The 26578-nt window shown below is 39.8% G+C and overlaps 1 protein-coding gene across 4 annotated transcripts; it reads left to right on the top strand.

The window, feature by feature from the left end:
* Positions 1 to 25369, top strand: ago3b (argonaute RISC catalytic component 3b). 4 transcript variants are annotated; one of them, XM_085396682.1, is made up of 20 exons: positions 1 to 165; positions 389 to 627; positions 6414 to 6585; positions 6756 to 6876; positions 7794 to 8002; positions 9922 to 10058; positions 11478 to 11612; positions 11778 to 11865; positions 11962 to 12109; positions 13410 to 13529; positions 13619 to 13741; positions 15779 to 15912; positions 16173 to 16357; positions 16544 to 16703; positions 18126 to 18216; positions 18892 to 19086; positions 19383 to 19517; positions 20120 to 20221; positions 20636 to 20835; positions 21188 to 25369. In XM_085396682.1, exons 2-20 carry the CDS (start codon positions 609 to 611, stop codon positions 21294 to 21296), a joined length of 2583 nt encoding a protein of 860 aa, XP_085252808.1. In that variant the 5' UTR covers positions 1 to 165; positions 389 to 608; the 3' UTR covers positions 21297 to 25369. The 4 variants fall into 4 exon arrangements, with proteins under 4 accessions (XP_085252808.1, XP_085252805.1, XP_085252806.1 ...); XM_085396679.1 differs by having other exon boundaries at positions 13619 to 13762; XM_085396680.1 differs by having other exon boundaries at positions 336 to 627; positions 13619 to 13762.
* The last annotated feature ends 1209 nt before the right edge of the window (positions 25370 to 26578 follow it).

The following is a 26578-nucleotide window of genomic DNA, read 5'->3' as shown; positions in this document are numbered from 1 at the left end:
CCCTTAAGTATGACAGAGGGCGGCGTAAGAGCAGATTTTAGACCGGTTTATCGCCGACGCTGAGGAGGACGCCGAGGTAGAGAGCCTCTTATATTTGTTTGAAAAAAGTTGAAATCGGGATTGTCACGTTAAACAGACTTGACAGTAAACTCAGCAGTCGAGCAGGTAAATATTAATGTCAATCTCGGGTTGCCATTTAGCTGTTAGTTGTCGCTGGCTAAAGCTAACTAACGTCGTTAGCTTACACACAGTTGCTAACGCTACCGTAGACATTTCACCAACTTCGTGTCTTAAAAAAAAGCTTAACACCGATAATAATTCTGCTCTTATTTCAGTTACAACGCCAAAGTCCGGAGTTAAGACATTTCATTCAACTTTAATCTGCCAGTTTATGTAGGTCAGGTGTAGTGGGGAGACAAGAAGACTTCTAACCGACGGGACAGCGAAGCGGCCCGGTTCGACTTCACCGAACGAAGCCGGGGAGAAGATATCACGAACGGCGGAGCTTGGCTGATGCGTGCGGGGCCAGCGGAACCACACTGAACATTTTAATCTACGAGGATTATTGATCATAAAGTGCCGGTTCATCCGGACAGACACCCCCATGAATGGAAATCGGAACAACAGGTGGGATCCCGGACTAACTAACCACCGTGCCTAAATGTGCTAATGTGGTGTTCAGGTGCTGCCGAGTTATTTTGAGCCCGTATGTGGTACTTCTCATACATTTAACATTACAGGTTTTTGAATTAGGAGTTTTCCTTTAATCAATTTGGTGTCATACGTTTTTGTTTGTTTTTTTGTTTTTAAAGTGTTCAGGTTATCATACAGAAAAAAAGCTCAGTGGTGTCTGTTCCCAGAGATTACCGGTCAGTTGAGCGCCTTGCACAAGGGAGACATTTGACCTCGTGGTTTTCTACCAGTTTTTCTTAGACTGGGTTTGAACCCCAAGCATAACCAAGGAGTTGCTGTTGCCTAAGCCTGAAAAATGTTGTATTAACAAACCCTTAAAGGCAAACTTAGCCCCTTAGTATTTGCGTGTTTGCCCCCAAACCAGTCTCACGGGTTTCTTTTTTGACTGTGTAGGTTGTCAAAAGCAGGTGGTGATGCCACCAGGTGTGCTTGAAGACTGGGAGGGAGGGGGTATGTCCCATCCATCCATCCACCCACCCACACTGCTGCCATAGTTACTCAGCCTACTGAATAATGTTTAGTTAACTGCTGTCTTTGTTAATTATGAATCAGATAGGCATGGAGGGTCATAAATCAATTTACTTTTTGCCAGGGGTAGCAGTTTCTGTGTTAATGATTGTGTTGGGAAAAGTCCAGTGGTGGACTGGGAGGGACGAGGTATAGATGTTGACTGGTTCATTGAAGCTGACCCATACTTTCTCCATCCCCTTTACCCGTTTCAGATTTGGGCCTTTTTCAAGCCTGAAAAGTTTTAACAATAAACTTTTTCACTTCAGCGTGTCTGTCTGTTTTCAGACATACCGGCACTACTTTTTTCTCTTTTGCCAGGGCACCATTGTAAATACACTGCTGTGAAAAAGTATTTGTTCCCTTAATGATTTCATATTTTTTTTGGTCATGTTTTCAGGTTTGGGTGTTTCAACTCATCAAACAAATTCTGATATTAGATTAAGAGAACCCGAGTAAAGATAAATTGCAGGTTTGAAATTATTGAATTTATTAAAGTAAAACCATCCATTACCACAGAGTAATGGGCTGTGCCACCCTTGGCAGTGAGAACTGCAATCATGTATTTTCCATAACTGGCAATGACTCTTTCAAAATTTGACTCATTCTTCTTTACGGGGTTGTCTTAACTCATGATTGCAGGGCTTCTAAGAATGAATGCCTGTTTTTAAGTTCATGCCAGTGCATGTCGATCAGATTTAAGCACGAACTCTGACTTTAAGGTCACTCCAAAACCTTCATGTTTGTGGTTGGTGTTTGTTTTTGTTTTTTTTTGTAGAGTCTTTCAGTGTTGGATTTGCTGGTGTACTTTGCACATTCTCCTTCAGCATTTTGTTAGAGCAGAATTAATGGATTCAGAATTCAATTATGGCAAGTCATCAAAGTCCTGAAGTAGCAATGGTAGTAAAGGGTGGTAAATGTAAGACGAGCTCAGCAGTGGTTCTTTTCTTAGAACTCTCCCATGGATGCCATTTTTGCCCAGTACTTTGTTGTTGGTTGTTGTGGTTGGTGGTTGTTTTTGTTGTTCTGGGATCTGTGACCTCCTGGGTGAGTCATTGATGTGCTCTTAAAACAGAGAAAACCTGGAACCATTGTGAACCTATTTGCAGTTAATGGAGTGGTTCACTGGAGTCTCAAAGACTGATAAATGTCATTGACTTTATACAGCACCTTAAGCTGTAAGCGGCACAACCCCAGCTCAGCTTCAGTTTATAATTTTTCTATTTATTAATTTTTGTAATGCAGTACACAGATATTTTGGAAGTGAAGTTATTGTGGTTCTCTCATATCCTGTTTAGACTTCATTCTGGAAAGTTTGTTTTTTTTTTTGTTTTTTTTTTGTTTTTTTTTTAATAAGTTAAACACAGGAAGTATCTGTTTATTTCCTTCAGTAAGCAAGGCTCTGTAATACAATGCAAATTTTATTATACCCAGGATCTTTGTTTTGACTTTGCTTAACCAAACATAAGCAGTCAAGATAAATGATCACACAAAGGTGAATATCAACTGCATGACTGACTGCATGCATGCACGTCTTTATAGGTTGCGTATCCCAAATCCTTCACTCTGCATAGGCTATGCTATGCAAACAGAAGCATGGCAACATGAAATTCACTTTAGTCTGAAAAAGTGCTACTATATTGGTCTAATTGAAGTGTATTTTAAGAAAAAATGGCAAGATCTTTTGTCAACAGATTTGAGTGTCGCAGCTCCATTTTTAAGACAGAATTATTCATATGGCATTGAATTTCTGTTTAAAAGTTTGCAATACTGTTAAGTCCTAGTCTTTCATCTGCTTCTCTTGGGAGTGTGTATATTAAGGGTTTTAGAATAATAAAATTTTAATTGTTTGCAGCTAGTATGAAAATCACAGAATAATGTTGCTTCAGAGAATGTATTTCTTACCAAGGCTCATCAGGAAAATGACAAACTTTAGATGCTCTATAAAGAAATGTTTGACTCCCTTGCATTCCCTCAGAAGAGGTCTTAATGGTGATGCTACTTTTCATAGAATTGATTGGCCAGTAGTTGGTAATTTGTCACGCACTGATCTCTAATCTTTAACATAATCTGCTCTGGTGCAGGGTTATATTTGCAGAGCTGGTAACCATGCCAATGTATTTGTAACAATAAAAACTGAGGCTGAAGTTATCCTGCGGTAATCCTGCTTTCAGTTTTCCCCTCATTAGAGCTGTGATGTTGAGTGTGATGGTAATAAGATGTTTGAACAATTCATACCTATTTATTAACTTGAGAATGAGACATTAAAAAGAGTTCATCTTCAGATTTTATTTTTTCTGCACGTGAGGATTGACTCAGCTTTGCCTATTAAATTCTACTTGATGATCATACTTTGCCTGCTTAATTAAGCAGATTATATTCACACCACAACTATTTAAACACTTGTGTCCTATAAAGTTAAGGAGATTAAACCAACACTTGCTTTATTATTCCAGGATGCACTTTAAAACTTTTAGCTTCCAGTGTTGGTGCTGTGGTGGCTGTACAGTATCTCATCAGTGGAGTTCTTTTAAAATATGTGGGTTAACTACAGCCATGTGTGGGTGGCTGCTGGTTGTGTGGTGCATTTGTACATTGAAGCAGCCTGATAAGTGGTTATTAATCTCTCCATTGTTGCTCAGGCTAAAGTGAGCCTTTGTCTTTTTGGGACATTACTGGTGCAGTAGCTGCTGCCTGTCCTCTGGAAGTGCCAGTAATGGACATTTCAGTTCAACACTTGAAATCAACTCCAGATCTCTTATTTGCCTTAATTTTTCATAAGAATGCAAGGGAACAAAACAAAACTTGTCAGTCAATTGTCTAGTTACTTTCAAGTTTCTGAAAATGAGGGACTGTATTAAGATAATTAAATCCTAAAGATGCTTTTATTAAACCCCTTGAATTAAAGCTGTACATTAATGATATGTTGTTAGTTTATACCATCACAGTGCGCTTCAAAATCAAAGGGGCAACAATTACAAAGATTGTGACATTGTCCAAATACTCATGGAGCTAAATGTCAGCACTTCGGTTACAAAATCCATACTCTGAAGCTTGTTGGGCTGAAAGTTTCTGGGTAATTCCTAACTCAGAATGGAGCTTTTTGGAGAGGCGACTGCATGTAAGAACTTATTAGTCCAATAAACTACATATAAAAACCATGGAAAGTGATAGAAGAGTCCGATATCTGAATAGAAGTCTAATTATAATTATTATTTTTAGTTTTTGCCTTTAGCTGAACTAGAATTTCAGTTGATTAAACCAGACTGGTGGGGGGGGGGGGATCTTAAAATATTTCGTAATTGTGATTTTCTTTAGTCAAAGACGAAAAACCTCTTTGATAGATGCTGGAAATTTATTTGAAAGCAGGAAAAACCCGGGTCATATACTCACACTGAAGACGAAAAGAAATTGCATTCATTTTTTTTTTTTTTAAAACGGCACATATTTAAATTCACCCCCCCTTGTTTTTTGGTTATTTTTTTGTTTTTAATTTTTCACATCTAGTTTCGGTTAAGTGTAGTAATCCTTATCCTTGTGTTGAATAGACATATACCCAACTAGTGTTTTTATAAAAGCTTAAATAGAATACATGATTTTGACATTTTTGATCTTTTATTTTGCTATACTGATGGCTCTTAAATAGATAATGGGCACCCTGTTACCTGCCTGAGCTATCATATCTCTCAGGAAGAACCTTTTTTTTTTTCTTTTTTTTTTTTTCTCCTTCTTCATTGCAGCTCAGGGATAAATAAGGTAAATCCATGTTGGCCTGCTCTTCCCTCCTCCTGTCGGCACGGTTGTAGTTACCATGGAGAATTATGGCAGCATGGGTGCCGTCACCATGGGAATGGCACAAGGGAATAAAACAACCTGGGGTAACCATCATGCAGAAAGTGTATTGTTTTAGTCAATAATGCCTCCTTATCACACATTCAGATCCAGATGAGAGTTCAGAACCTGAAACAGTTTAACTTTTTCAACCCCCAGTTTCTCAGTTGCACTGATTTCATAGCCATAGTCCTCACTTCATCACTGTTGTAGAATTTCTTTTCTCTGATTCACACTTTCATTTCAGCAGCAACCAAGTGCTCAAAGTCTTGGTGCCTTTACAGCTTCAGCTGTGTATGTATGCGCAAACATTGTCTTGCGGATCCTCTGAGTCACTTTCGTGGAAATTGTGTGGTTGTGTGATGTCATTTTCATTTTCTTTTTTCTTTCAATGTGTATTTTCCAGTTTGGTATTTTATGAAAATTGATGTCAAATAAGCGTGGTGTGTCACTCGCCGCCTTCTCCTGTCTGGCAAAGGCCATGTCAGTCAGAAATCTGTGACCGCCAAGCTAGTCTTTATTTTAAAATGTCACCCAACTCTGTAACCTTTCCTACGGCCATTATCAGATTGATGTGGGAATCGCAGTGTTCGTCTGTGTCTTTCAGTTTTGTCGGTTTAAAATGAGGCAATGCTTAACATCCCTGACCATCAGAACCGGCTTACACTGTCTGCACTTTTCCTCCTTATTAACCACTTCCTTCCTTCAGTTTGCCTTTCTCTCTGTAAGGGTGCTCTACACTCGGTGGTACTGTGGTGCAGTGGTTGGCACTGTTGCCTCATAGCAAGAAGGAAGGTTGTTTTGAACCTCCTGGTAGGTGGGGGCCTTTCCTCCCCCTCGGTGTACTCCAGCATCCTCCCACAGTCTAAAGACATGCACATCTGGGTAATCGGTGATTCCACACTAGCCGTAGGTGTGAATGCAACATAGATTATGTGCTTTCGTACAAAGAATAAGTGCTGTATGAATTTACCGTACACTGAATACATTTGTGTATAAGAGCAAAAATTGAGAAGTGAGATTAGATTTACAGTAAATACTAGTCGGTAAAAGCTAAAACTCTGCTGTTGTTTAACATGTCCATAAAACTGTTTCCATTCCTTTGAGCTTTTTCTGCTGAAAATATAATTAACAAAATAAACAAATATAGATAAATGTAGACTAAAGTAATCCTGCAGCTTGGGAGTGACTTGGGGGTTACTGCAAAGGAAGGGTGTGTCTCTTTTGGACAGACACCGCTGTCAAATTGAAATAGCATCTTGATGGTTTTATTTCAGTTGTCTTGTAATGATTCATTGTATTAACTGCCCAAGGTTGTGGCCTCTTGGCTACTTTAATTTTGGAATAAAACAATAATTATAATTTTATTGTCACTGCTTTAGGAGCCGTTGAAGCCCAAGCGCTGTTCACATTGCCACGGCGACCGGGCTATGGCACCCTTGGAAAATCCATCAAGCTTCTGGCCAACTGTTTTCAGGTGGAAATCCCCAAGATTGATGTCTACCTGTATGAGGTGGACATTAAGCCTGATAAATGCCCGCGGCGGGTCAATAGGTAAGGGAAAATCCCCAAACTTATTTGGTAATTTGGCTCATATTTAACATTACTGTCTGTGTAGATTTTTACAGAAGAACTAACAGGACATTATTTACTTTTCCTTTGCATTTTACACCTACACTTTTATGCATACATTAATAGTGACGCTGCAGTGTGATCATTTGCAGGGAGGTAGTGGACTCCATGGTGCAGCATTTTAAGGTGACCATCTTTGGTGACCGGCTGCCAGTTTATGATGGGAAGAAGAGCCTCTACACTGTGAGCCCACTTCCTGTGGCCACTGGTGGGGTAAGAAACTAGATCCTCTGTGTGGTGTTGGTTTGTTTAGGTTGCACCTGTCAGCAGCTTCTTATCTATGATATTGATTTCTAGTGCCCGAGAGTTGAACTTGTCAGTACGCATTTGTATGTCTAAAACTCACCTGCTCAGGTGGTTCTTATTTTTGGTAACCAGAGTTTTAGTTCAGTTTTCACTTTTATTGATGTGAGCTTGAGTCTTTTATTTATTAATTAATGTAGGCATTATCAGAAGCAAAATGTAACAAATTGGAATTACAGAAATTGGAATGCAAATAAATTGTACTCCCAGCATCAAAGTAGGCAGTGTACACAAATGTGACCACTTTGATGAAAGGGTTAAATTTGAGCTAGTTTTAAATACACAAGTTTAGGTTTAGTTAACTCCAGCAACCTTTTACCCTGGACATGGGGTTATATCAAAGTATAAAGCTGTTTAACAGTTTAGAAATAAATTCCCCTCTTCATTTCTAATCTTGTTCACCTCCACTCAAGTCTTGGTCCCTCCCACCAAAGAGATGTGCAGAGAAAGCACGGAAAAGAAGTCAAATTGAAACTTGCTTGCATAAAGCGATGTCAGTTAAATATGACGCCTGACTCAGATGTTATCTGATTGGTTTTAGCCTGCTATTGGATTTAATGTTGTCGAATAAGCACATCATGTTCACTTTTATGCTTAGGCCCACTTTTGATGAAATTCATAAAGTGCTCCAATGTGACATGATTGTACAGATAGTTTTTATTCACACACACAAATTAAGGGCAAAAAGTTTGATCATCATAAATAAGTCATATTTTGTAGAGTCCTAGAAGTTTTTGTCTTTTAATTGAGAAATGAGAACTCAACACTTGGTACCACTGATTAAGTATAACCCCTGTATCATTTTTTTTTTCTCTTTTCTTAAACAGGTTGATCTGGATGTCACCCTGCCAGGTGAAGGTGGGAAGGACCGACCTTTTAAAGTCTCAATTAAATTTGTGTCATTAGTCAGCTGGCACATGCTACATGAAGTCTTGACAGGACGCGGAGCACCAGGGCCACTGGACCTGGATAAACCTCTGAGCACTAACCCTGTTCATGCTGTGGATGTTGTCCTTCGGCATCTGCCCTCCATGAAGTGAGTTTCTTGTCTTGCACATGTGTGAAGGTTTGTTTTGCTGATAAACACCTTTCTAAACTGAACAACTAGAAAATTATATGAAACATTTGTTTGAATTATTTAATGTTATTTCAAAATAACTGGCATTGATGTCTACTGTTTAGCAAGTGTCTTCAATTGGAAACATTCAATTGGAAACTTCCTGGATATTAAGTTGAAGCCTTTGTCTGAATTGTTCTATTTAATTTCTGAAGGATGATCTGGTTTAAAAATCCAGCAGATTATCTCTAAACTATTCTGCAGTTTACATATATAAGGTTATAGCATCATAAATTGCTCAATCCATCATGCTGTCCTCGCCATCTTTGGTTAATTCCACCAAAGCACTTGAGCAAATGAAATGCTAAATTACATTCTGAATACAATAAGAATAAGTACACTTACCAAGCTCTTATGAAAACAAGTAGATTTACCTGCAACCTCACAGCTGAAACTGCTGCGAAGCTCAGCTGTGTACTCATGTCCTAACAATGTACTTTTTTCCCATTGACCTTGCTGATTGTAGGGCTGCACGATTTTGCATAAAATGAGAATCACGATTTTTTTGGCTTAGAATTGAGATCACGATTCTCTCGATTCTCTTTTCCAGTATAAATATTTATTGCACTTATTAACTGCACATCAACTTCGTAACAGTTGAAACTGAACATAAAAACAATAAACATAAAAACAACAAATGTCTTACGTTTTGTTGTTGCCGCAAAATGTTGTACTGCTTGAAATTCCGTCTCCACCGTTGCTCGACACTGCGTGTATAGAGCAGGTAGTGCAACAATAGAAAAATAGTTGCGGGACGGCACTGTGTAGCGTTTGTCTAGGGTGTTGATCATTTTCCTAAATCCCTCGTTTTGCACATTGTTGATGGGAGCCATATCTTTGGTCAGGTGATAAGTGATGGCCTCCGTAATTTCTTTGTGCCTGCGGGAGTTCGACGGGGGAAGCGCTGTATAAGGTTCCCGTTATTGATGTTTGGGTGGTTGACCGGGACGGATTTTCTCCTGTCACTTTCTCGTCATCCCTGACGTGTTCTCCGTCGTTTTTTCCCTGCTAATTTTAGCATCACACGTCACAAGGAAGAGTGAGCGCTTGTTTTCATGCAGATTACGTCCCGGGTCAAAATGCGGTGTCGTCGTCTTTTTTTTTTTTTTTTTTTTTAAATCGTTGTCGTTTGGAAATGAGATCGCACATAAGTATGAATCGAGATCGCGATCTTCTAACGATTAATCGTGCAGCCCTAGCTGATTGGCTCTTAGGGCTGTTCATTTGCCATCTTATTGCATAATTTAATCATAGATTTCGTTCATTTGTCCTATTTCTGTCAGAATGTCTTTGCTTCTTGTTTGCCATTACTCTGTTGCATTTTACATTTAAGTGATTAAAAACTGTAAAGGCTAAATAATGTAATCTGAATTAAACATGTGAGTAGTGTCTTTGTTAGTTAATTCTCAAGTCAGGAAATATGATCCAAAGATGCTCGCATCCTGGAGATATACAGCTCCCTTAATTTATTATGCAGCATTTCAACCACAACAGAGTTGCACATTTCATGTATTGCATTTCATCTACAATACCTCAGGTAGATGTATTTTTAGATTAGTAGATGACCCCACTGGGATTTGAATTTGACATGCAGAGATGGATTAAAAGCATCTTTTTATGTAATCTACCTTGGGATGTGTCATTTGGTGAATCCATTAACCAAAATAACTTTCAGTAACATGAACACAAACCCTCTGAGCCTCCTGTGGTTTGAGACATGAAACTCATGGCTTGTTTTGCTGTACCCAGTGAACTCCACAGGGAATGTCGCTTCCTATCACAGTAAGTGTAATTTCTGTTCCCTGCTTACCTCTGCGTGTCCTCTACATCGTCACCAGGTACACCCCTGTTGGAAGATCCTTCTTCTCCTCCCCAAAGGACTATGACCATCCACTAGGTGGAGGAAGAGAAGTTTGGTTCGGCTTCCATCAGTCAGTACGGCCAGCCATGTGGAAGATGATGCTAAATATTGATGGTAAGGATGGTGAAAGCAGGAACATTTAAAAGGAATGCATGTAGTGAATACGCATATGCTTTCTTGCCCAGATTAGGATGACATGATTGTTACTGTGTGTGCACTAAACTTAACTACTACTAGTTAATCTGTACAAAAGTAAAGGTCTTAAAATTTTTACAAGTTTTACCATTTTTCTCTTTTCTGAGTTTTTTCAGCTGTCTTCTTTTTAGTCACACAGACTTGGAGACAGATTAGCAGGTTTGGGAATGGCTGCCAACCAGTTACTCAAAGAAAATATGATTCCTGATTGGTTGTGAGTGGGCGCTAAATGGTGCAGGCAGTCATTAGATGAAACTAGTTGCTTTATGATTACTTTGGTCACCAGCAGATTGCTGCGGTTGCCCATAGTTTGCGTGGAGGATGCAATTTATGGACCAACGCGTTTGGAAGTTTCACTGCAGTGCAGTAGTGGAACCTCATAATGTGACAGAGGCTAAGAATGTTTGCCTTCAGAGTAAAAGTTGCATCTTATTGCTGAATTATTTCAAAAGGTATGTCTATTGCTTTGATGACAAATGTTCTGTTTTCAGTTTCCGTCACACTTTCAGGAATTTATCACAGTGTGGGTAGTTCGTGAGTGTTGGCAAGCAAATTGGTGTCTTCATGCATTCGGTGGGCAACCAGAGCAATCTGCTAGCAACCAAAGCCATCACAAGAAGGTTTTTGCTGCTGTACTCTCTCTGCAAATGATTTCGGAGACTGCCAGCAACCACTCGCCAGTCAGGGAATTAATTCTGCCTTCCCCTTAGTCACCTATCCATAACCAGTCAGTGATCCCTGCCACGTTGAAAGGCCACACTGACTGGTCTCTAGACCTGTTTGACTTATAAGCAGGTTTGCAAATTCCTGTAAACTTCAGTTTGATTTAAATTCTTCTAGTTGAATTCTTCATGTTAATTGGTAAGCTTTGGATGTTTTGTGTTACATTTCATTACATTTGGAAAGGTCTTCTGAGTGTATGCACGTTAACTTACGTATTATAATTCTTTTTTTGGCACGATAGTAAAAGCACAAAACTGTAACTTTTAATGTCATTAGGAAATTTTGGGAAAAGCAGACATTTCAGTATTTGTTACTGTTTTGTCACAACAAAATCCAGAATGTGCTACAGCTCTTGGTGTCCAGCTGTTTAATGACTTTTATAATCAAATTCAGATTTCCCTTTTTGTCTTAATCAAAGCCTCTAAACCAATTCGGCATGTCTTGGCTGTCTACATAAGGCTTCACCATTCTTATATTGATCTGATTTGTTGTTGTGGCACTGGTCAAAGTTGCAACAATTAGATTTTCCCAAAAGTAACTTTTGGTTATGTGACTGAAAATGAATCTTTCTGGCCTACCATTTTGACTGTCCTAACTCATCTTGTGTTTTCTCAGTGTCAGCCACAGCTTTCTACAAAGCCCAGCCAGTCATTCAGTTCATGTGTGAGGTTCTGGACATTCACAACATTGACGAGCAGCCACGCCCTCTCACAGACTCCCACAGGGTCAAGTTCACCAAAGAGATCAAAGGTACATCACAGAGGAGTGACAGCCTCTGCTTGTTTTTTATCACAGTGTCACAGTAATAACATTTTGTTTATTGCTGCAGATAATTTAAGATCGTGTATGTAATTGAGGTATCAGTAGTTCCACTGTTGGGGGGGAGCTAACTGCTTATCATTTAAATCTTTACAGGTCTTAAAGTGGAAGTGACACACTGTGGAACCATGCGTAGGAAGTACAGAGTCTGCAATGTAACACGGCGCCCTGCCAGCCTCCAGACGTACGTTTCCATATTGCTCCCCCAGTAGATGTTAACTCGCACTCAAAGCTGTTGCTGGCTTACAATAACACATTCTTGTTACTTTCAAATCCTCAGATTTCCATTGCAGCTTGAGAACGGTCAAACAGTTGAGCGCACAGTGGCTCAGTACTTCAGAGAGAAGTACAATCTGCAGCTGAAATATCCCCACCTGCCTTGTCTGCAGGTGGGACAGGAACAGAAACACACCTACTTGCCTCTAGAGGTAAGAACTAATGTTGATCGTAGGAGTTTGCCCTAAAACCCTAAAAGAACAGTCTCTGGATTTTAAATCATTAGAGGTTACTTGCTACTGGGATTGAGAACAATGTGCATTTCTCGCTCTACAAAAGACAGTCGACACACGTTGATTCCTGAGGTCTAAATGAATTTTGTGACATGAATTCTTGGGACTGCGAGGTTTAAACCTGGCAGGGCCCTTCTATGGAGTTTCCATGAAGTTGGCATCTAAGAATGTTAGGTTAATGCTGCCTATGTTGGATGACGACACCCTATGAACACAGATTGTTAATCTCAAGTTTCACTTCCTGGTTAAATAAAGGTTTTAGAAAATGAGCTTTTTTTCGCATCTAGGGTCATAGGGTCGACTGTTTGGCCAGTAAGCTCACAATGATGGTGTTGGATTCATAACAAGAAACGCACTACATTAGTGGGGGTTTTTTGTTTTGTTTTTGTTTGTTTTTAAATGGCACTGACACATTATTTTTAACACTCAGAGCAGCGCACTACCAGTGAAACACTGCCATGTCCTCATCTGGCCTACTTGTTTTTGATTTATTGAACCTGGGCTCAGTTTGCATGTTACTACTCAATAGGTAGGTCATATTAAAAAAAATTAACCTACCTCATCTTGGGTAGCCTACCTTCATGTTTAACGTTTCAAGCCTTTAGTATTATAATACCAGAATCCTTGAATAAGTTTGGTCTATGACACTATGTGGCTCAAGCCACAGCTTCAACAAGCTCCACTGTCTCCTTTGAGAAGGATGGATGGTGTTAAGCAGCATTGGGCCTTCTCTTTTGTGTAAACTACCCTGGTTTGAGAACGGTTTCTTGATGATTAAGATCATACAGGAAAACTCAAAACTTGTAATAAGTCAGGACACTATCATTTTAACTGAAAGAATTTCCCAAATACAGGATTAATTAGGAGGGTTTGTTTTTTTTTGTTTGTTTGTTTGTTTGGGGGGGGGTTGTGTTTTTTGTTGTTGTTGTTGTTCTTACCATTATATCCATCTTGTGATGCTGTTTGTTTTCTCCAACTAATGGAAGTTTAGAAAGGGGTTCTTTTGAGTAGGTAGTTGGCTTGTTAAATACATGAAAATGTAAAATATAGCTTTACAAGTTGATTAAAATTTCACAGAAAAGATATAAATGTGAGATATGTAACTCCACTGCAGTCGGTCTACTGTAGTTTCCATTTTGTCAGTGACTCGTTTGGGTTCAATACCTTCCTGAGAAATGCAGCTGATTAACCGCTTCCACACTTTTGTTTTTACTTTCAGGTGTGCAACATTGTAGCAGGACAGCGCTGTATTAAAAAGCTAACAGACAACCAAACATCAACCATGATCAAAGCCACAGCCCGCTCTGCACCAGACAGACAAGAGGAGATTAGCAGGCTGGTGAGTGTCCTGTAGGCCAAAAGTAATGCAGCATGGGAGATTTAGTTTTTTGGTGTCTTTGAATAAATAGACTTTTGTCCCCTTCTTAGGTGCGGAGTGCAAACTATGACGCCGACCCGTTTGTCCAGGAGTTTCAGTTCCGTGTGCGAGATGAGATGGCTCAGGTGACGGGTCGAGTCCTGCCAGCCCCCATGCTGCAGTATGGTGGCAGGGTGAGCTCTGAACCCTTTATGGTACCTTCCCCTTTAAATCACGCTTCATACGCATGTGTGTGTCCTTCTACATGTCTCTGTGTGTGTTGCAGACAACAGGATTTCCTCCACTTAGCCACAGGAAGAGTTTTTGGGGGGTTTTTGGGTTTGTTTGTTTGTTTTTTTTCAGTTTTATTGATACAGCGTCAAACCATAACAGTCGCCTCAAGGTGATTTATATTATTAAAAAACTCCAACAATTAAATGAGCCCCTATGAGCAAGAGCTTTAGTGACAGTAGGAATGAAAAACTCAAATTTAACAGGAACAAAACTTCAGAGGAACCAGGCTTAGGGAGGGGCGACTTGCTGATTCGACCGGTTTGGGGTGAGGGGAGGAAGACGGGACAAAAGACATCCTGTGGAAGAGAGACAGAGATTAATAAGAACCAATGATTAAATGCAGAGAGGTGTATTAACACATTGTGAGTTGGGAAAAGGATGACTGAATAAGAAATACTCAATGGACCATGGGAATCCCCCAGCAGCCTACACCTATTGCAGCATAACTGAGGATTCAGGGTCACCTGATCCAGCCCTAACTATGTTTTATCAAAAAAAAGTTAAATCTAATCTTAAAAGTAGAGTGTGTCTGTCTCCTGAATCCAAACTGGACGCTGCTTTCGTAGAAGAGGGGCCTGAAATCTGAGGGGGAGAAACAACCTACACAACCAAAACAGTATGGTCTTATGGCGTGTTTGCAACAAACTAGAAGCACAGTTTTCCTTCAGCGCAGTTGCAGAAAGTATGTGTAATGAGGCAAATTTGCACCAGGAAATATCAGCAGAGATGAGGTTCAGCCAAAAAAAGTCCTTGCCGTTGCTTTGAGAAAACCAAGTGGCATCCTGGGATCGTCCTGATTCCACTGACAATCACAAATGGGGTACAATCTTTGTGGCACCTGTTAGCCTCTGCTTCACCTGGTTTCCTTTTGCTGCACTTGGGATCAGCTGTTTGAACCCTATCTATGCAGAGTCCAACACAGAAGCAGCAAAACCAGAAATGAAGCAAAATTGCCCCCTTTAGCAAACCTTTGTGCTACTTTCAAGTTAAATAAACCTAAATTGAGGATGAAGAAAGGAGCTGACTGACAGAAAGCGTTCCCCAACATGTATTTCAGCCATGAGATTTCATATATGTGAAGGTGTTGGTGATTGTTTTTTGCAAATTGTGTATATTTTTTCATGTTAAAAAGATTTGTTCTTATGATTAAAAATGTGCAGTTATGCAACTCTCTCTCAAAGGTCAGTGTGCCGCATAGTCAGAATTATTACATGAAAAACATTTATAAAGCAGGTGAATTTCACTTCAGAACGGCTATGCCGTACCACATCATCCACAATAATACAACTCTAAATGTTTACATGATGTTAAAAAAAAAAAAAGTTATCATCCATCCTTAACAAAGCACAATACTTTCCAAAATATCCACGAAATCTGTGGCTCTTGACACCAAAATTGTGTGAAAAGGAGGAGATGCTAGCAGGTGGAGATGTGCAACACAAAAGTAAATGAATTTAATTTACTAATTTCATTAAGTAAATGAATTAGCTAGTTTTCCTGTGGAGAAAACCCTGGGAGGAGAAATCATCTTTAATTTGCTTCCACTGTTCGACTACAAACTAATTCAGCTAACATTTTCTCATCTTTCTGAACATGTTTGTGATTTCTGTTTAATTACACCTTAACTCATGAATGCTGTTTAGGGAGATCATCTACACAGATAATGTTGATTTATTTTTAGTGGCTCTGTTTTGCATGTCAATCATAAAATTAATTTTTTTCCCTTTGCATGTGCATGACGAAAGAAAGAATAAAAGCAGCAAAAATATTACCGTACTAAATAATGAGCCAATCAGTCACTCAGCCGATTAAGAAAACCAGCTGAGCTCCCACTAGCTGCTTACGTTTTATGAATCCATACATTGTCATTGTCCATGTATTATATTTGTTTGTGTGACTGCCAGCCCCAGCGGATCAACCCTACACTGTCATTGCAGAACCGCACAGTGGCCACACCCAGTCACGGGGTTTGGGACATGAGAGGGAAGCAGTTTCACACTGGAGTGGAGATCAAGATGTGGGCCATCGCCTGCTTTGCCACCCAGAGGCAGTGCAGAGAAGAGATCCTCAAGTGAGCTTGGTTTGGTTATTTATTACAAAGTGGTTAAACTGTGAAACAGCACTTAGTGGATATACATATGTTAGACTTGCTTTAGAAGTTAATTTAGTAACAATTTGTTGTAGTTTCAAAAAGTAAACTGAAACAAAGTTTCATTGGTTATTTAAGGTATTTGATTTGTTCTATGGAGGTATAAGTTAAGTACGGATTGTTAATCTTCAGAACCATACTGCTCATTAAACTTTAATTCCCCCCCCCCCCTCTTCTTTCAGGAGCTTCACTGACCAGCTGCGGAAAATCTCAAAGGATGCTGGGATGCCTATCCAAGGCCAGCCCTGTTTCTGTAAATATGCCCAGGGAGCTGACAGCGTGGAGCCCATGTTTAGACACCTGAAGAACACCTACGCTGGACTACAGCTCATCATCGTGATCCTACCTGGCAAAACACCAGTCTATGGTACAAAGATCTTTTAATTTCTAAACCAAGTGTTGTTTAACAATAATATCTTTGTGTTCTTAAAAAAAAAAAGATTTTGAAGTTAAACTCTATCGAAGCAGAAAATGGCTTTATATGTCTGACATATGATTATCAAGCATGCCTGCATAGAGTAAAAGGATGACTAATATTTCTGATTACCCACAGCTGAGGTGAAGCGGGTGGGTGACACCCTCCTCGGCATGGCCACCCAATGCGTCCAGGTGAAGAACGTAGTAAAAACGTCCCCTCAGACCCTCTCTAACCTCTGCCTCAAGATCAATGTCAAACTGGGAGGCATCAACAACATTCTGGTTCCACATCAGCGGTAAGCTCACAAAACTTCAAACTGAAATTAACAGACTTTGATGGTTTTTTGTTTGGTTTTTTTAAACACATTCTCACTGAAGTGCTTATATGCAGTGTTGGGGAGTAACGGAATACATGTACCGCCGTTACGTATTTAAAATACAAAATATGAGTAACTGTATTGCGTTTCAGGTACTGTTTAAAAAAGGTGGTATTTAGAATACAGTTACTTTGTTGAAATAAATGGATTACACGGCGGTACTTTCCTCTTTCATATTGTGGCGGTCAGGACCATTTCGGTTTTGTTTGACAGTAGTTCCAGGCGGCAGCGTTGCGGTTGCCATCGTTACAGGGTGACGCTCTCGCTCTGCGTGTTTCCTGGGTGAGAGAGCGCCTTTTTGTTGTTGTTGTGCTAAGCTAATAGGCAGAATGCTACAGGTATCGCTCTAAAGCAGGGGTGCCCAATCCCAGTCCTTGAGATCTACTATCCTGCAGCTTTTAGATGCATCCCTACTCCAACACAGCTGAATCAAATGGTGTGATTACCTCTTCAGCATGCCATCAGGTTTGGCAAAGGCCTGATAACAAGCCATTCAGTTGATTCAGGTGTGTCAGAAGAAGGATGCGTCTAAAAGCTGCAGGACGGTAGCTCTCGAGGATTGGGATTGGGCACCCCTGCTCTAAAGAATGTAGCCTCATGGGCAGTGTAGTCCGTGCTGCAGGGAGAATGGACTGCCATACTCGTTATGTGTCTGTGAGCGCGAGGTGGGAGAAAAAGGAGAGTCAAAAAGTAGAGTTGTCATCGAGCAAAAACGGGAGCTGGAAGCATGTAAATGTAATAATAACCACTGCAGCCAAGAAGCGTGCCTGACGAGCCCAGTTGTAAGTAAGCTATTAAGACTCGACTGTACGCTTCTCTCTCTCTCTCTCTCTCTCTCTCTCCCCCCCCCCCCAGAAAAGTTGACCCACACAACAAAGTAAAGCTATTTTTCGGCTACAAGCCCGACACGAACCGACCTATTAGCCAGAGGTCCCTTTACCTCCAGTAATAGTAATAAATCACACAGCAATAGTTCACGTAGTTGTAAAAATGCATGATAATATATTAAGCAATCCAAAGTATTCAGAATGCGTTACTCTCATTGAGTAACGTAACGAAATACGTTACAGAATACATTTTGGGGCATGTATTCTGTAATGGAATACATTTTAAAAGTAACCTTCCCAACACTGCTTATGACATTATGAGCTAGAAAAAGCTGTGAAATAAATGATTTACAATGTTTATTTGTTTCAAAGTTTAAAACTATGAAAACAGTTGGCGCTTTTTCTCCTCTGTTTTTCTCCTCGAGGTTTGTTTGCCAAAAATCATTTGATCTGTGTCATTTCATGACACATTGGTTGGTAGATAATTTTTTTTTTTCTTTTCTCTTACTTCCAGACCCACTGTGTTTCAGCAACCTATCATCTTCCTTGGGGCTGATGTCACTCATCCTCCTGCAGGAGATGGAAAGAAGCCATCTATTGCAGCGGTGAGTCGTCTCGTCAGGAAACATCTTTTTCCTGTTCTGGTTTCTTTCGTTTAAGAAACACTTATAAATTGCAACATATTCCCTCCTTAGCTGAACTGGAGAAAATTATTCATGTATTGGTGTCATCGTGCTTGGATTACTGTAATGCCCTGATTACCGGCTTGGATAAATCTTTTTAGGCTGTACAAAAGGCTGCAGCCAGGATATTAACTCACTCTATTAAGCAAGCTCACATTATTCCTATTTTTTATTTTTAATATTGACTCTCAGTAGATCTTTGGATTTATTTTAAAATTCCTGTACTTGAATACAGAGCACTAAAGAGCATTTCACAGGCTCAGAGTGTTAGTTCCTCTTACAAGATTTAAGATTTGTGAGGTCAAGCTGCGACTACAGTCAGCTGACTGTGGGGACCTTTTAAAAAGCAATTAATCGTTGTTGTTGTTGTTGTTGTTAATAGTGGTTTGAGTACTTGTTCTCGGGCTCATGTTTGCAGTGATGAGTCACAAAACAGGCCGAAATGTATCGGATAAATAGAAATGTTGTTGAAGATTATTTGCACTGTTGATACTATTTAATTGGCTAGGTTAAAGTATTACTTTTGAATTTTTAACAGAAAATGATGGCAGGGTTTTGTTTTTTGTATGTTTTTTGCAATTGTCTACACTCCTATAGGTGGTAGGCAGTATGGATGCCCACCCCTGCAGGTACTGTGCTACAGTGCGGGTCCAGAGGCCTAGACAGGAGGTCATCCAGGATTTGGCCTCTATGGTGAGAGAGCTCTTAATCCAGTTCTACAAGTCGACCCGCTACAAGCCAACAAGGATCATTTTCTACAGGGATGGAGTGTCAGAGGGCCAGTTCAGACAGGTACTTTAAAAAAAAAAAAATATTGTTCAAGGCTTATTGTTAGTTTTCCTTTGGGTGGAAACTCTTTCAGGCACCACATAAACACCAATTTAACTTGTACACGAAGTTGTTTATTATTTGGTAAATAACACCAAAGAAATGCTGTTTATTTGTTATACCATGAATGTTTAACTAAAATTAGTAACAGGTAATGTGCACATCAGATACGAAGAATAAGTAATTTTTCCCCACTTGTATTGTAATAAGATTTTCTAAAATCTACTTTTTGAATGTGTACTGTATTATTTTGTGTTTAGGTGCTGTACTATGAGCTGCTGGCCATCAGGGAGGCATGCATCAGTCTCGAGAAGGAATACCAGCCCGGGATAACCTACATCGTCGTGCAGAAACGCCATCACACACGCCTGTTCTGCGCAGATCGCACTGAGCGGGTGAGAAATAAACTACCACTTCTCCCAATTGTCCCATTCCTCCGAGGAGTTAATTAGTTAGTCATATTAGAAACTTACTGTTTTTGTATAATGTGGTTAAAATCTGGAAACAATGGCCTGTAATGGTTAATGGAAAGCTGGATGGAAAAACAACCTGTAACTTTAAGTTAAAGGTACAGTGTGTAACCAGCTGATGATGTTTAGTCAAATCACTGTAAGGTGTCTGGAGACAGGAGGGTTGCATGTTTAATCTGCTGGCAATAAGTAATTGTGATAATACTGGAAAGAAATAGGAATGTTTATGCACGTTTTTGGTTATTAGAGCCCTGACTTCAGTTCAGGAGATCAGGCTTGAGGTGGAGGTGTGAGGGGGGAGGAGGAGGAGTACATAATCAGAGAGAGAGAGAGAGAGAGATGATGAAATTATAAATGTACAAATTGATCATATGTACTCTTGAAATAGATTTGGGATCTTTAAAAGATAAGATTAAAAGATGTAATTGGACACCAGTCAATGCATATTTGAAAAAGACTTGCTTTTGTAATAAATAAACTCAAATTATTTTCAACCAGTATATTGTTACGTTGTTTCTTCTTATAAGGTGGGACGAAGTGGAAACATTCCTGCTGGCACCACAGTGGACACAGACATCACCCACCCATACGAGTTTGACTTTTACCTCTGCAGTCACGCTGGAATCCAGGTAAGATTTTAAGGACAGACGCAAACTTTCAGGTGACTTTGTTTCAGCTTCACTTTAAGGCAATCTTGGAGCACGTCTCTCATTTGTGAAAAAAATAAATTATTTGGCTTGTGACGTGTTGATCAATCATTACTTGTTAATTACCAGAATTAATTTCCCTTTCTGCCACCTGTCAGTTAAACCTGGAATCTGCCTCTTTCACTCATGTTCATGTTTGAAGCATTTCCCTAAGAACTACACCTCTCACTCTACTGCGTAACTGAGACCTCAGCAGCTGTTGGAGAAGGGAACCCTGTTACTGTCAAACACACAGGCCTACCAGCTTCACCTAATTTTAGCCGCTCATTGTTTGCTGCCTCTCGCTGGAGCTGCTTTCTCTCCTGGGTGCGATTAACTCCGCTTTCCTCCCTCCAGGGTACCAGTCGTCCTTCTCACTACCACGTACTATGGGATGACAACTGTTTCACCGCTGACGATTTCCAGCTCCTCACTTACCAGTTGTGCCACACCTACGTCCGCTGCACACGCTCCGTGTCCATCCCAGCACCTGCCTACTATGCTCACCTTGTAGCCTTCCGCGCTCGCTACCACCTGGTCGACAAGGAGCATGACAGGTGGGGCCCGAATATTTTAATGTTTGTATTTGTGTTTTTCATGAAACCCCAGAGGACTTGAACTTCTAATGACTAATATTGCCTGTACCCTTCGAAAACAACAGTTTCATATGATCACCTTTTTGTTTCAGTCAATCCAAATTAGCATTAATATTTTGCTGTTATCTCTGTAGTAGTTTTTGTAGCTTGATGTAGGCCAATAGTATGACTTTTAATACAACAGCATCAGTGAGGGTTAAATAATCATAGTACCATAGGTTTTCTGGGGGCTAACCATTTCAGGTATCTCTGTATACCTTTGTTATCCTTGTACTTATTTTTTTTTAATAACTTTTTTTTTTTTTTGTCATAGTGCGGAGGGCAGCCATGTCTCAGGGCAGAGTAACGGCAGGGACCCCCAGGCTCTGGCCAAGGCTGTTCAGATCCACCACGACACACTGAGGACCATGTACTTCGCCTAAACACCCCTCCACTTCACTCCACCTCCCAGTTACTCAGCCAGTCTTAGTGCCCAACTTCCTCCTGATCCGGAGTGACTCTGTGCTGGCGCAGCTTTGCTGAAGCCAAACAACGACGACGGCTGTGTAGGAATGTCCTAGAGGAGTCCAGCCATGTTATGTAATCTGAAACCAGCCAAGGTGCTCCGGACCTCCATCTCATTCTCCCCGTGAGCCGTGTCCTCGCCTTCTGCATTTTACAGACACTCAGTTTTATTTTTATGGGATTATTTGGGGTTTTAAAGGATGGTGGAGCAGCCAGTAATCAAAAAATATATATTATTTTTGGTGCATTGGTGGTAGAATCACAGAGGACCTGACCTGCTTTGTAACCTCATGTTGAGCCTAATGTTCATGTTTGTTCTTTGGCTTTCTAGAGCCTGTCTGTGTTGTTTCACTGAGCAAATGTGTGATCGACGTGGCAGCATGTTAGCTTTGGCACCTTTTGTAAATGGGCGGGCTGCCTTAGTGGTTTCTCTTCTGTCTCCCTTTAAGCCAGTTCTGTGTGGTTCCTCAGTCTGTCAGCCAGACAGTAAGCAGCATAACTTTGCACTCTACCAACACAGACACTGAATGAAATCTTCATTTTTCTAAGCAGAGCCACGTACAGCCGTTTTGAGGCTTTGTCGCCTTATTGTGAGGCGAGGTGCATAAACAGAACTATATAAGATTCAAAGTCATTGCCATGAAATGGACTTTGTTCTTGTTTGTCTATTTATGATTTTTCTTTTTCAACTTAAATTAAGAATAATTTACAGCAATAGTGTGTAGATGACCACAAACCTTTGGACTTTTCCCAGTTTTTACTTTTAAAGAGAGGGGAAAAAAAACTGACCGATTCAGTTGTGAAGAACTCCTTCAGTGCAATAACGTGTTAAAATGGAGAGCGCAGGTGTGTTTTCATGAGTATTTGTGTTGTTCTTAATGAGATCTGGGAAGTGACAATGAAGATGGAATCAGGAATGTGCAGTATTTGACATTCTGGTGACCGTGTAGGACTGATGCCTCAGACGTGAGGCTCGGTCGTGATGAGGTCTGATTGTGTTTGAGGAGGTTTGTGTTGTTAAAGTGCCTGATATGTTTAGAAATTGAACAATTGGTGGGATGGAAGGTCTTTTTGAAACAGTTTGGGTGCCTCAAAACAGTCGATTTGTTAACAACACACACAGCACACTGGATTGTAGATGATCCTACCGCCAGCCAAGTGTGATTGCTAATGTTTGCTGCGTTTTTTGTTTTTCTAAATCACAGATCTGAATATGAAAAATGTTTGAGGTCCTACAGACTCATCATGTTAACCAGAAAAAATTGTTTTCATGATTTTTACAGCTAATCTTTTTTTTTTTTTTTTTTTTTTTTTTCGGCACATAGATGATTTGAACAGTAATTATACTTGACCGCTCTCCTTGGTCATGATGTTTTCTAAATGGTGCTTTTGGTCTCCTGGTTCCAGACCTCTAAATGCATTTCATTTGGTTTATTTACTAAAGAAAACCTTTACATCGGCTAAAAACATCAAAAATACACTCACTGTTCACCAACCTGGTTTTCCCGATGATGAAATGATCAAACTCAAGGCAGCAGCTTTGATTCTTATTTATTTTCCCTTTTTTTGTTAAATGTATTTAACAATCTCAAACGAGATTATAAATTTTGTGTTTGAGAAGGATTCGCTGTCCCAGCCTTTGAAATTCAGCTTTTTATTGCTGGTTTCTGTCTCATTTGTTTTCACAAACAAATTTGGATTAGTGCAGCTACAAAGGCCTTATTTTCAGTCATTTGCATGTTTAAAAAAATAAATCAGAAGTCTGTAAACTCTGAGGGCGATGCATCAAATTTCTTTTGTTGGCCCCCAAGAGTCTAAAATCTAAATATGTGTGGTTCATTATCATGTATGATGAAGAACGGTAACGTGTTTTCCTTGAAATATAATGAAATTAAATAAAAATGCACAATGCACAATGCATCAGCTGCTATTGGCCCTGCTGACTGATCTCAGCAGCTATAATCACTGATGCAGGGCCAGTATTTATCTGGTGCATCCCATCCATTTTGAGCTAGCCAGACATGAAAAATTTATGGAAAGAGCTTTATTTAAAAGAAGAAGAAATAATGACAACAAAAACCAGTATCTGACAAGTTGATATAAATTGGCCCCGAAAATCGACTAATCGTTGCAGTTTGAGTGCCAAGATGACACTTTTCTCAAAAGCAGAGTTATCTTTACGTTTTGTTTTTTCCCCCTGGAGGGTTTTTCCTCTATTTGGATTTGCAGGTGGTGATGTTGACATCTTTGTTTATTTTTCAACTTTTAGTCCGTCATTGACGTCTCTGCACTGCTGTTATTGTTGGACACCCAGCCCCACGCAGGCTGTTGCTCATCTCAAACCTTCAGTTTACTTTAACACACATGAAGCCTTCAGGTTTCATCCCTTGGACCAAACCCATGTGCCTGGTCGGGGTGAGTGCTGACGCTCTCCTTGCCACGTGTCACCAGAATCAGCTGCTATAAGAGGAGTTTTATTTAATATTTCAGCAGATAAACATAAATACTGTATATTTATACACAAAAAGCAAAAAGGATATTTTACTGCACTTAACAGAAATTCACGGGGGAGAGAAGTGCTCGTTAGGTTTCTTTATGTTTGGCCGAGGCTGTTTCTTAATGTCAGACATTACCAGCATTTCTTTTAGTTGTTTTTGTTTTGGGGGGGTTGTTTGCTTTTTACTTGAACAATAGCAAAAGTAATGGCGGGCATATTTAACGTTGTTTGCTGGTGCTCTGGTCGTCTCTGTAAGTTGACCTTTAGACAGCCTTATTACAGGAACCCCCTTCTCCACTAGTGATGCCACAGGACTTCAGATGCCTTTTTTTTCCCCCTTTTTAAAGAAAAAAAAAACATATTTATATTTACATTTAATAATGAAATACATGTATTGCTTATTTTTCTAACAAAGTCCTATTTAAAGCAGAAGCCTAATAACTAATAACGTAGAGGTCTGCGATAACTTTCCAAATTTAGGTTTATGTATGTGATCGAGGTTTGTCTTGTCATAGAGCGATCAGATGAATCCTCAGCCCTCCGCACACTCTGTTTGTGTTATCATCTCAAAAGCTCATCTGAGAAGCTTTAGGACATTGATTTTTATTCATATACTAAACCTTTTATTTTGCATATTAATGAGAGGAGGCTTTATTTTTGGGGGGTTGTTTTCCTGTCCGTTACAGACTGTGCCTTTTTCTGATGGTGCTGGAAAAAAAATGTTCAAAGTGTGCTGAGCCCAGAGTCTACATTAATACGTATATATTAATACCTGGAAATACTGTAATGTGTGTGGATACCTCTGACATGTATGCCAAGAACACAAAAATATGCAGAATTTATCCGTTTTGAGCTGACAGGACCAAAAGGCCTGCAGGGATTGGTTTATTGAACGGGCACTCGAGCACAACCTAAAACCAAACATTTTTCAGTAATACAAATCATAACTTGGGCGAGTGGGTTGGGTAAGAAGCACTCATGACTCGTAGGTAACGAATATCTCAGTGTAGACATGATGTAGCATATTTATTTATTTCTGTGAGGCGTACTGCATGTTGTCCTCGGTTGGCGTTTTGTGTGTTCATTCTTAAATGGACAGCAATAATGAAGCAGCTGTAAAATTTCTGTGCAATCGGTTTGGCCGGCCTTCCTTTTTCTCCGTGTTTGCGTGTCTCTGTATGAAAACTTCATTTTGTTTTCGAATGCGAAGTTCAGACGTTTACAGACTTGGACAAAGAGCTTTTGTTTCTCCACGAGTGCCCGTCTCCCATGTTAAGGGATTCCCCACAAAATGAATGAATCTTTAGATGCCTCTGAAGGTTGGCTGCATATCATTCTTGAAGGAAAAAAAAATTTGAGTTTGAAAATGTTTTTTTTTTTTTTTTTTTCTTAATTTATGATATTAATAAGTACAACTGTATGTTAAAGGACTTTTAAAGTTTGTCTTAACACTCACCTGATCCTGGTCCTAAGTTGAGCCTTTTTTCTTTTTTCTTTTTTTTTAATTTGTCATATTTAATTTTTGGAATAAATACTCTATGTATAAAAGTCGTGTTGCTGTCGTGATTTGAAGAAAGTGTCACATCCAGTCTTTGTTTCCAAACATCACACTGAGGCTTTTTGCAAAATCTGAGACGCATGAGTCTAAGGAGAGCTACTTCTGTCCTTCTTAGCTTTAAGCTGAGGCTGATTCTCCAATAATGGCTTTACTTCCACCACCTGACTGCTAGACTAAAAACTGAAGGGAGCCCTCGGTCATCAGTGAAACACAAAGTGCTGTTGCATCCAAATATGGATGGACTTGCCCTTTCTTTGTAAATCAAGGTGTTGCTCTTTGCAGAAACATTACAAATACTATGTTGTTGTTATTGTGATATCGAAAAATGCTGCTGTAAAATAAATCCCATTAGCTGCAGTCCTAGCTAAACTAATAAACTAGCTGAGCTCTTGGTATGCACTAGTATCTTACTACGCAAGTAATTAAGTAGTAATAAAAGCAGTCCAGAGCAAATGTTTTCAAAATGTATTTCCAGTTTTCTTTTAAACACGTTAGTATTTTTACAGTGCATTATTCGTGTTTGAGGTATTTCTACATCCATGCAAAAACCATGTAAGTAGTACGCAAACACACCTGCTTCCAGCATTCAGCCTGACGGCTCAAAATAAACTGTTTGTGCACACTGAGTGCAGTGTATACTTGGATACGATAAAGGGCTATGAGCTGTGTGCATCTCTGCACCTGCGCACGAGTGCGGTGTTCATTATTATTGACAGGAAATGGCCTGAAGTCGGTTATCAGTTACTGTCTGAAGTCTCTGCAGAGCACAAATACACACACTTTATAACTGTGTCACTACATCCATGTTTAATCTGTGTCTACACTTCCGGGCCGTCTGTGCTCATAACTTCATATTAGCTCAGCAATGTACAGTCTCTCCGCTTCCTGCCTATATGGTCTAACGTGGGTTTTTTAATTGCTTTATCTCTATAAAACACTTATCTTTAATTAAACGGTGTCCTTGTTGAACTCTGAGTGACATGAGTACAGCACAGTGTATACAGCAGGTGCTCTGAAGGGCCCGTTTCCTGCTACATTTATAGCCAAAAGACAGACGGCGTGCACCTTTAGCCTCTGAGTAAAGATAAACAAAAAGATAATAAGCTTTAACTTTATAACAGTCTGGACCTCCATAGATTACCATT

This window comes from Rhamphochromis longiceps, linkage group LG22 (assembly GCF_057381845.1).
Source record: "Rhamphochromis longiceps isolate RC_006_pf linkage group LG22, R_longiceps_female_GT1.1, whole genome shotgun sequence".
NCBI lineage: Eukaryota > Metazoa > Chordata > Actinopteri > Cichliformes > Cichlidae > Rhamphochromis > Rhamphochromis longiceps.
Note: the sequence above shows the minus strand (reverse complement) of the source record. Positions and strands in the feature narration are given on the sequence as shown.